Source organism: Tupaia chinensis, unplaced genomic scaffold, assembly GCF_000334495.1.
Source record: "Tupaia chinensis unplaced genomic scaffold, TupChi_1.0 Scaffold000511_1, whole genome shotgun sequence".
NCBI classification, from domain to species: domain Eukaryota; kingdom Metazoa; phylum Chordata; class Mammalia; order Scandentia; family Tupaiidae; genus Tupaia; species Tupaia belangeri.
Window position 1 is genome coordinate 910,745 of NW_006160024.1, and position 10,948 is coordinate 921,692.

The 10,948-nt window shown below is 43.5% G+C and overlaps 1 protein-coding gene across 12 annotated transcripts in view; it reads left to right on the forward strand.

Moving 5' to 3' along the window:
- The window catches only part of BCL2L11 (BCL2 like 11), a 53,591-nt gene that overhangs the window by 25,244 nt on the left and 17,399 nt on the right, over nt 1-10,948 (forward strand). For 7 of the 12 annotated variants that reach the window (XM_006156644.3, XM_006156645.3, XM_006156634.2 and 4 more), the window contains one exon: nt 8,235-9,008. The exons of 2 other annotated variants lie outside the window; for them this stretch is intronic. In XM_006156644.3, coding sequence (XP_006156706.1) covers nt 8,235-8,527 — 293 coding nt within the window. In that variant the 3' untranslated portion in view covers nt 8,528-9,008. Of the gene's footprint in view, nt 1-8,234; nt 9,009-10,948 lie in introns of those variants that run through there. 3 more of the 12 variants (XM_014590945.2, XM_014590946.2, XM_006156637.3) reach the window with 2 other exon arrangements.

The following is a 10,948-nucleotide window of genomic DNA, read 5'->3' on the forward strand; positions in this document are numbered from 1 at the left end:
ACAAGCTTTTTGGGTTTTCTCGAGAGGAACCCAATAGCCTAAATGGGACAGATCCTTGTTTGAAGGATGACTGTTTACATCATCAAATATCTAAACACAATGGTTACCTCTTTGGCATTGTGCAAAATAATGTCTGTAAATTGAGATGAAAAATTTTCCTTTTTTATGTAAAATGGGATCCAAAGAGGCAGTTGTCTTTTGTGAACTTGTTCTAAGTAAGAAGCTTCCATGATGCCTCATCCTTGTGGTGTGTTCTCAATAGCCATGAATATGTTAAGTTAGTATTTCAATTTATATATAGCCATATACAGCTTAACTGTATAAATGAAATTGTTGGGCTCTTTTCCATGTTTTATTTTAAAAGCTGTTCAAGTTACAGCTTTTTAGGATTCTGTTCTTCTTATATGACCCAAGTCTTGATCTTTACTATCACTGAAATGAACTGCAGTAATGTTTGAATCTAATGTGAATTTAGGAGGAAAGATGTTTGTCACCTGTTTCCTGCTGCCGGCGTTAAATTTGATAGAGGAAGCCACACTTACTCTGTAGTCAGAAATGTTCATATTTGTAATGTAAATTATCATCTAACCCCCACCTCCCAGCCCCAAGATCTGATTTTTGCTAGAAACAGCTTAGAGTTACCAACACCTAATAACTTCAGATTTTTAAACACTTTCTAAGGAACGGTTAAGTGAATTAATAATGTGTAGAGTCATGTTTACTTATAAAAGGTCTGAAAAGCGTTTCTCTTTTTGTTTGAATGGAGTCAATGGTGAAATAAGTTGGATAGGGACGTGCCTAAGCTGTCAGTAGAAGGGATGTGGGTTTATGTCTTTGTTTTGAAGCACGTTCAGGGTTGGTCTTCATTTGACTGTACTTAGTTCAAGGGCTATTTTGGTTTTCCAGAAGTAGAAGGCATGGTTCGGTCCTCTTACCCCTCTGAAAGTAACCCGAGGCGGTAGCACTAGCGATGGAGCTTATGGCAGAGACGTCGTGGGATGTGGGTGACTGGAGAAAAGTGGAGGAGCGGGCACCGTTGCAGAGCACAGACCTGGGGCGGGGCAGGGCATGATGGTGGGAGAGGGCCTTCCCCAGCATACTGCAAAAGGCATGTGGAAGAAACTGGTTCAGGTTTGAGCACGTGGTGGCAGCTTCATTGGTAAAGAGGAATGTTGACCGAGAGGGATTGCTTATTAGGCTGACTTTAGAGCAGAATCAAGATTGGGGTGTAGTTCAGAAGGGGGCATTCTGGTTCCCTACAGGAAGTACTCTGTGGCAATGCAGAGCCTAGGAAACGTGCACCTCTCCCGGGAAGTAGGCACATGGGCCTGGAGGCCGGGCACCAGGTCGCGGAGGGCACTCCCATCTGGCAGGAGGCACTGGGTTTCTGCTGTGATCAAGTTAGCCAGGGATGTCACTGGATGGAGGTGTCACCCCTCTGGGTCTGGGTTTGCTTTTGGCATGTCCCAGTTTCTAGTAAGTCTGTTAATATGTGTGTCTGAGACAGCTCAGGTGAAATCGATAATCAGCCTGCTGATGTTGAGTGAGAAATGAGTAAAAAGCCCTAGCATGTTAAATTTTTTTTTAATTTGCCAGCAGGCACATTACCATAGAGAATGAGAGAGGGAAATGAAAAGGCACTTTTTATGGAGGATAGTTCCGTCACAATCTCCTCTTCAGTTTTTACTCCTTCTGGGATTCGGGGCACACTTACATGTGCCTGGAGGGTCTCTCAAGCCGCCGGGTCCTGGACTTAAACTGCACAGTTGGTCATGTGGGATGCAGCCACCTTACCCACAAAGCTACTGACTGACCCAGCACATTCATCTTAGTGCCTTGAGATTCCTACTTCATTAAAAGAGACAGGTGAAAAGTCTCATAAGCACTGGTTTCCAGACTTCTGTCCAACCTCACAGCCTTGGTTTACTGGCAGTTTCCAAATAGTCACACTGAAAAGTGGTGAAAGCAACTTGTTCTAGCTTTAACTCATGGCGACGAAAGGCAGGGGGTAGTACATGGAGAAAGAAGGGATGAGAACAAAACACTGTCATAAGCTTCATTATTGGTGATATTTTATCCTCACAGCAGCTAATTGCTTTTTTAGATTTTTGACGTAGGGCACATGCACTTGCTGGAGAGAGCTAGAGGAAGAGGGAGAGAGAGAAAGTGAGAGATCACCCCCCGGGGAGATGGTCATGCTGCAATCCCTTCTCTTCTTTTTCCTCAGGATTTTTGGCATGCATGCACATGCCCCCAGCCACAGCAAATGTTAAAGCACTGTCTTGAATTCGTGTGACTACCTGGACTTGAGACAGATGGATACTAGGAAAAAAAATAAAACCAGATTAAGGAAACTTTGAATATGAGCGCTAAATATGATTCACTTTATCCCTTATCGCTTTCTTTTCTCTGCAGTGGTTCAGTGGTGTTGGATCATTTGTCAGAAATGATCCAGGTGAGAAATAGGCGCAGAGCGAGATGTGTGCACCCCTGTGTACTTAATTCTGGCTTATTTTATTTCCAGGAACCATCAGAGTTATGATTTCAGACAGGGGGTTCTGAGGGCATGTGCAATAAAGCGCATTGAAATGCCAGTTACTCTCTGTGGCCTTGGGGCTGACTGGGAAGGAGACAGCCTGATCACTCAGATAGGTTTCATGAAGAAACTTTAGCGGGCTGGCTGATTGCTTCCTTCTTACAAGCTGTGGTTAGCTCTGAATTGAGAAAGGTATTTTTGAAGCTATTTATGTAAATAAGGATAATATGAATTGACTAAACCTGCTGGAATTTTTAATTTTCCAAACCAATGTTGAGCTGCAAAGTAGCCGTCTGCAGAAGCAGTGAGTCCTAAACGTTTTTGGAATATGTCTCTGGAATTGGCTTCAAGCTGATTGCAGAGTCCATGAGGAGTGGTCTTTTGCAGAGTGCTTTATGACTTTGGTGGTTAAATCAGAATTCCCCCAGGGAATAAAGATAGACAACCCTGAGATGTGTGAAGGGGGGGGGGTCTTTTCTCTTCTCCCAGCCCCACATCCCTGCCCATGGGAAGTGCCAGAGAAGACATACTCGTGGCTAAGCATGTTTCATTGTGTGTTTAAAATAAACAGCCATATTTCTTCAAAGTCATGCATTTCGTGTCTCTTTGGAGACTCAGAAATCCTTTCTCAGTTCTGAGTTGAATGTTGATTCAGAACTTAGTTCATGTTGATTACTTTAAAATCTAATCTCCATTCTACCCAAGTATTTGTAGACGACTGAACAGCTGAAAACAGTACCAAGGGAAGCATTCCTGTCGATTTTCATGTTGTTCTGGGGGCGTACTTGAAACTCCAGGAATGATAAGGTGGGGACCGAAATGGTAGCTGCCCCGTTGGAAATGAGGCTTGCACCAACCCTGTTTCCAGATTGAGGTCGCAATTGTGAGTAAGTGTTGTGTGTGTGATGTGTCCCCACCCCACCCTCGACCTAGCACGTGTGCCCCCATCATCAGATGTCATTTCACGGCACATCACAGAGAGAGGATGGGCTTAAAAAGAATGGCAGTGAACGTCATGGTGTGGCTTACGTTCCTTTGAGCACCTGCCATGTGTAACCGTGGAGAAGAACAGAACCTCTTGGGTGTTCAAGAGAAATCTGAAGGTTTAGCTTGACTGATGTTGAGCTCGTTTTGAATTGACAGTCTTGTTTTTAAAATTTTCCTGCCTTGGCTGGCAGAACGACAAAAAGTCCTTTTCGAAAGCCCCAGTTTGATTTCACTATCAACCACTTAACCACGATATTAATTTTTTTCAACTGCTGAGAGCTTTGAAGATTTTAAGTTACCCTATGAGTTGGAAAGTAGTTGTGTTTCTGAACCAGAACAGCTTGTTCACTAAGTAACATGCCTCTTCGAGTCCCTGAAGTTCGTTGGCATTGGAACAATGCCCTCTTACCCCTACCATTATAGAAAGTGGGATTAATTATATCTCATTGTAAGTTGTAGATTTCAAAAACATAATTTCTGTGAGTTAAGAATTTAGCTGACATCTCACACTTTGGACAAAAGTGCCCATGTCTGACCTGTCATGTTATAAATAATTTTGATTAGTGGTTTTGTAAAGAGAAAGAAAGCCTGGACCTCGGAAATCAGCCCTGGCACAATCTGGTGCCTGCAGGCTTGGAACTTTTACTGTAGGCTCCTGCTGTGGAGTAGCTGCACCTTGAGAGCAGCTTCTGCTTCGTTGTCCTTCATTCGTTTGTTCTAGAGCCAGGCATCAGGAGTGAAGTGCTTTCTTAAATAGAGACGTTTTCTTGTGGGTAAAAATCACAGTGTAGTCTCAAATTTGTTTTAACTGAGAAGGCACATTTATGTGACCATAAAAAAAATTCTTCAAACTTGATCTTCCTACTTAGTAAGGAGAGCTTTTGCTTCAAATAAAAAAAGCCATGTTATTGACCAGGTATCAACATTTATGGTTGTCAGGGATATTACAGAAAAAAATATATATTTATGCTTGCTACTTTTCTCATAGACTGGAAATGGCAACGTAAGTTATCCTTTCGATAGGTTGACTACATCAGCATGAGAGTAATTGGTTGAGTATTCGAGTAAGATGAGGACTGAGAGGGGAGTGGCATGTTTGAGAACATCCCATGCCCAGCCCACACAGGCTCCAGGAGCACCTTTAGGAGAAGATACCCATGGATCCCTTTGCTGCCTTGGTGTTCGTGCCCTGAGTGACTGTGGTACAGAATTAAGCATACTGCTCTAGGGATAAAACCCCGATATTTGTCTCTGACCAGTGCTACCAGGGAACTGAAGAGCTGACAGTTGGTCAGTCGGACCCCTTTTCTTTGTTCCGGTAGGTTCTCATGTGGCATGAGACCAACTATGACATTCATTAACATTAAACTAGTGATGAAGTCAAGGAAAAGCAACCCGTCCTCTCCAAGGAAGATATCTTATCACTTGAGAAATAATCTTGAGAGTTTTGTTGAACAATGAACTGTGGTAACGGATTTCAACTGCCCTTTTGAAGTATAAGAATAGAGTGTGTACTAAAATATGCAGAACTGAACTTTAGTCTTGTTTTGTACTCATGTACTCATGTCCTCTCTATACGTATTGGTTAGGTCTGTCTGCAGGTTGAATACTGGCCATTTATTTTAGGCTTATAGATTCAAGGAATAAGAATTGTTTTTGCTTTGCAAAAACTAAATTGTTCTTTAAAAAAACAGTGGGGGCCGGCAAATGGTGTAGCAGTTATGTTGCTGGATTCCCACATGGTCGACCATGGTTGGAGTCCCTGACCCTGTGGCTTAAAACTCACGCTGGGCGCATGTGCATGGGTGCCCAAGATCCTGGGAGGACAATGAAGGAGAAGGGACCGCGGTGTGGCCATCCTCTTTGGGGGTGACTTCTCACTTTCCCTCTCACTGTCTCTATCTCTGTCTCTCTTTCTCTTTGGCAAGTATATGCACCCTAAGGCAGAAACCTCTAAAAAGAAAAAAAGCAAAACATGATAAGCTGTGTTAAGAGTAGTCCTGTCTCCTTTGCAAAATGTAATTTATATTATATTTCAGTATTCTCTAATAACTTTTGAAAATTGTACCTTAGTGGATAGCTAGCTCCTCCATAGCTATTGCCAGATATAGTGTATGCTAAACCTGGTCTGAGGCATTATCTTTGGTTCATACAACTCTCTTGACTCTTAAATGTTCTCCAAAGACGTATCTCAGGGCTCCCGGGGCATCTCCACAGTTTCTTATCCTCTGCACCACAGTTCCCAGTGTTGGGTCTATGGATAGTCGGCACCAGAATTACTTAGGGGCTTATAGGAGTGCGACCTCCTTGAGACCAGCAGATGGCGTAATGGTTATGTTGCTGGACTCCCACGTAGCCGACCACAGTTTGAGTCCTGGACCCTGCAGTTTCCAGCTCATGCTGGGTGTGCATGCATGCATGCATGCCCAAGATTCTGAGAGGAAAATAGAGTAGAAGGGATTGTGGTGTGACCTACCCTCCCCCCCCCCGGGAGTGATACCTTGATTTCTGTTTTGTCTCTGTCTCTCTCTATCTCCCTGGCAAGCGCACGCGCCCGATAGCAAAAAATCTCTCTCTTTAAAAAAAAAAGTGCGGCCTCCTGAGCCTCCCACAGACATACCCACCCATGCTGCCTCACTACCAGACCTTGTAGATATGTAGACGCCTTCGTATTCACAAGCCACCTGCTGCTGATCTATAAGGACATGTATCTCTCAGATGAACAAGTTGAATTTGGCCAGCAGGGCTCCCTACACCCTTTTTAGGTACTGTTCACTGGGTACTAGCTCTGTTAGGTGACTGCTGATGCAGGCCGGGCTCTATGATGGTGCTCGCATGGCCAGCCCGAACCTGAGCTAGATAGAACCTTCTAGACCACGGTTACGAGTGAGATGCATAACGAATGCAGACTTCATCCACTAGGGAAATTAATGGGAGGATTAGTTTAGTTTTATGTTATAAGTATGAAGTATATTTAAAAGTATCTTTACCTAGAAGAAACTTTAGCTATTCGTTGAAATTAAGCATTTAATTCACAAGGCTGTTAGCTCCTAGGAGCAGGGCTTGGCCTCCTGGGTTGTTCTACCCACAGGACTTCCCAGAACATCTGGCATGTGGGCATTTGTGTTTGTTGAGTAAATTAGCAGATTCCTTGATTTATTAAACATTGGCTAAGTTGGCCAGCAATTTTGACCAGTCTGCCAACTTTCTGAAACGTGTGATCTATTGTATATTTCACAGATTTTCATTTTGATATTGGTGTTTTCTTCATTTCTGACTTGAGGGTTGAAGGCAGATTTCTATCTCAACTGTTTGTAGTGAGAAGCAAGTGGGCGCTGAGCCCAGGACAGGAGGACGAATGGCCTGTAGGTGGCCCTGTGGACTTCACTGGTCCACTCACCTGTGTATGGGGTAGGGGTGTCTCCTTGCGGAGCCTTTCAGAGGCTTGTGCGAGACCCTCCTGTAGCAGGACCTGAAAGGAAAGGTGTTTCCCTTCCTTTACGAGTGAGATAATAGACCATCAGGTGGTGTAGTGGTTGGTTAAGGCTCTGGACTCCCATGTGGCTAACTGCAGTTTGAGTCCCAGACCTGGCAGCTTGCTTTCTCATTCTCTCTCTCTCTCTGTCTCTCTCGATCTTTGGTGAATGCATATGTCCTATAGCAAAGTTTTTAGAAAGTAATAAATAAATAATTCTTTAAAAAGAAACCCAAAACATGTGTCTAATTGCCAGTGCCCGTTTTCACAGGATGTTAACATAAGTCACGTGGGAGTAGCAACTAAAATCCAAGCATCTTCTCTTTTTTCCTGGACGCGTTTTACCGAATTGCTCACCTGTGAGCATGACACTTTTCCTTGTGGCTCACAGAGAATATCATCTTCCTAGTGCATGACGGGATCTTTCGATGACCACGTTTTCATTCCTCTTCGTTTTGGGCTGTCACGTGACTTTTAATGGTCTCGTTGGCAAGCAGATGAATGAACTGGGTGTGACGTTAGTGACAGCTTAATGAAAGGGCAAGCCTCCCTCTGTTTTCTCCTTTCAGAAATGACTTTGGTCTCAGCCCCAAATCATTTCCTCTCCCCGTGGGGTGTTTGCAGCCTTGTACCCACTTTATTGACTGCATTAATATTGAGACAAAACATGCAGTTATGCATTCCCTGGGCCCCGTGGTAGCTCTGCCGAAAGACTGGCTGTCTTCACCGTACCCACTTCCATAGACGCCAACACATCCAAGTTCCTCAGGTTGTTGCCCATTTTGAAATGGAGCAACCATTTCATTTCCTGTCTTTTCGTGATGTTCGAAATTTTCCTAGGAATTTTTACCTTGTAGTAAGATCAGAATAGTCACTTCCCTGGCAGGCTCCGTTTTTATGTTCTGATACGTTTCAAGCATGTTTCCCCGGTGACATTGATTGTACCATTTTTCGTGAGTGAAATAGAAGTGCGTATGAATGAGCCGGGACGTTTTTAACCCCTGCTATTCTGCATCTCCAGTTTTGAAGAAGAAAATGATTCTGTATCCCTTAATCTTTAGCCAAGGTTACATAGCAGACCCTGCCACTGTCATTTTTAATGCGTGATTGTGGCCTTGAAGTCAGGGAGCTTCCGGAAGCATGAAAGTGTGCGTGGAATGGGCTTGCTTCTAGAAACTTGCCTTTGAAACTTTGTCAGACCACAATATGATTTTTGTTTTGTTTGTTCTGATGCAGCTTCCATGAGGCAGTTTCAGGCCGAACCTGCAGATTTGCGTCCGGAGATATGGATCGCGCAAGAGTTGCGGCGTATTGGAGACGAGTTTAATGCATATTACCCAAGGAGGGTAATGATGTTTCTTTTTTACCCTTTTCTCCTCACCCCCCTCCCTGCTGTGTTAATAAAAAAGGTGCCTAGTAATAACTACATACTAACTAGAAACGAAAGGTGTCACCTGTGTGTGACCTTTCATTCTTTCTTTTTCCATTTCCCATTTGCTTTATGGCTGAATTTAAGCGATGAAAATTAAATAAAACCCCACTAAGAGGCAGTAGAGGAATTTTATGAGCCCAGACCTTAAAACATCAGTGCTAAAAAGGGATTATGTATAAGCTTTAAAATATCCCCACTTGAACATTAACAACATAACTTTCGATCCATATAGGGTGTTCTTGTTCTCCGTTTAAGCAGTCTGGGTCAAAGTTAAGGGAATTTTAAAATTCTCATCATCCCTCAACTCAATAGAACAGTGCCAGCACCGGTATAAAAGACTCTTGTGATCTGCAGGGTGACCTGCTTCAATCCAGTGGCCTTCTGCCCCTGGACACTTTTTAAATTTTTAAATATATTAGAAGGCCACTAATTGATAGCCTGCAATTAAGGGCATAAAAAACTTTAAATCAGGATAGTTGCTGCCACCTATATTTTAGGTATTTTCTTGATTTTTAAAAAACTTCGGCCCTGGGGGCTGGTAGATGGTGTGGTGGTTATGGTGCCTGGGCTCCTACATAGCTGATGGTGGTTTGAGTCTTGGACCTGGTGGCTTGCTTTCTCACTTCCCACTCTTTCTCTGTTTCTCTGTGGTCAAATTTTAAAAAGATGATAATAATAGATAAAATTAAATAAACAATTCTATTTAAAAAAAAAAAAAGCCCTGGCCAGCTGGTAGTGAGCTAGTAAGGCAGCCGGATCTCACCTGGCCGACTGCACAGTTCAAGCCCTGAACCTCGTGGCTTGAAAAGCACACTGGGTGTGTGTGCACACCCAAAATCCCAAAAGGAGAAAAAGAGGACAGGATTGTGACATGGCCACCCCCCCATGAGGAGTGCTTTCTCTCTTTTTTTCTGTCTCTCTCCCCCTACGCAGCGCACACACACCCTCTAGCAACTTAAAAACAAACAAACAAAAAACAATTTTAGCTGTATCTCTTTCGGGGGAAGCAGTGTATTTTGTTGGTTTGCGCAGTGGCAATCTGTACGTCTATTTGGATAGCTTTTTCACATGGGAGACGTTGGGAAACACGTGGGCTTTAGTGAGAGTGGGGACTTGATCTAAGGGGTACACTAGCAAATGCGTGATAGAATGTAATTTTAACTCGTTTACATTTTTCAAACACTTCTTATGAAAGACACACGTGGCCGACCACAGTTCAAGTCCTGGACCTGGCGGCTTGCTTTCTCACTTCCCCTTTCTCTCTCCCTCTGTCTCTCTGGTCAAATTAAAAATAATAATAATAATAATAATAATAACAACAACAACAAATTAAATAAAATAAATAATTTTTTGAAAAAGAGAGAGATCTATTGTTTTATTCCTAATGGAAAACAAGAAGTCTTATTTTGCGGAAAATGCCGTAATTGTTACTCTTTTTACTATGTCACTTCTTTTTTAGCTCTGTTTTTTAAAGTTGGTTTTTTTCCGTGAAAGAGACAGTGGTATATAAAGAGACAAGCACCCGCACAGGGTCCTCACACTGCAGTCTACCCCCAGCTCAGCCAGCCCCATTCATGGGCATGCTTGCATCACACAGCGTGTATGAGAAGACCCTGGATGCAAACCCAGAACCTTCCAATTGAGTCCAGTTGCAGTCGCCACTATGCCACTGTCTGGCTTCTGAATAATATTGTTTCATATACATACTTCTTAAAGATTCTTTTTTGAAATCTCTCTGCTCTTCTGGAAGGAGATCATCTTTAGGACACCCCAGTGTTTCTACCCCACTTTAAATGTTAGTCTCTTATTTAGCTAGCTGTAGTTAGATCAGTAGATGTTACCTAAATCAGTAGACATTGTAACTGCTTTGAATCATTCTGGTGTTCCCGTCTCTGTATAATGCTTTTCAGATTCCTTTGAGACACGTGGGGAGACATTCTCCCATTATAAGGGAGTCATTTCTTCAGGGCAGAATCTCTGTGTGGGTGTCAGGGACTTTCTGAAAGCACACCAGTTCCTTTTCCTACCTTCCCGTGGGCATGAGTGTGTGTGTGCATGTGTGTGATGATGGAAAGTGTGCTATAGTGATTATGTCATTAAATGGGAAGCGTCACCTCAGTGAACGGGCATGGGCGTTTCCTATGATTGCTTTAGCTGGCAAATTGCCTACCTTGCGACCTGCCCATGACATGGTCCAGTTCACAGAACATACATTCCGTTTCAGCTTCAATCTGAAATGGTAATTATTAATATTTTAGAAATTTGGGGAGGGAACCAGCAGTTAGCGTAATGGCTATGTCACTGGACTCCCACATAGTCGAGGACGGTTCGCGTCCCGGACCCAGGGGCTTAAAACTCACGCTGGGCATGTGTGCGTGCGTGCCCAAGATCCCGAGAGGAGAATGGAGGAGAAGGGATTGCAGCGTGACCATCCCCCCTGGGGGGTGATTTCTCGCTTTCTGTCTCTATGTCTCTCTCTGTCTGTCTGGCGAGTGCATGTGCCCTATAGCGGGAAAAA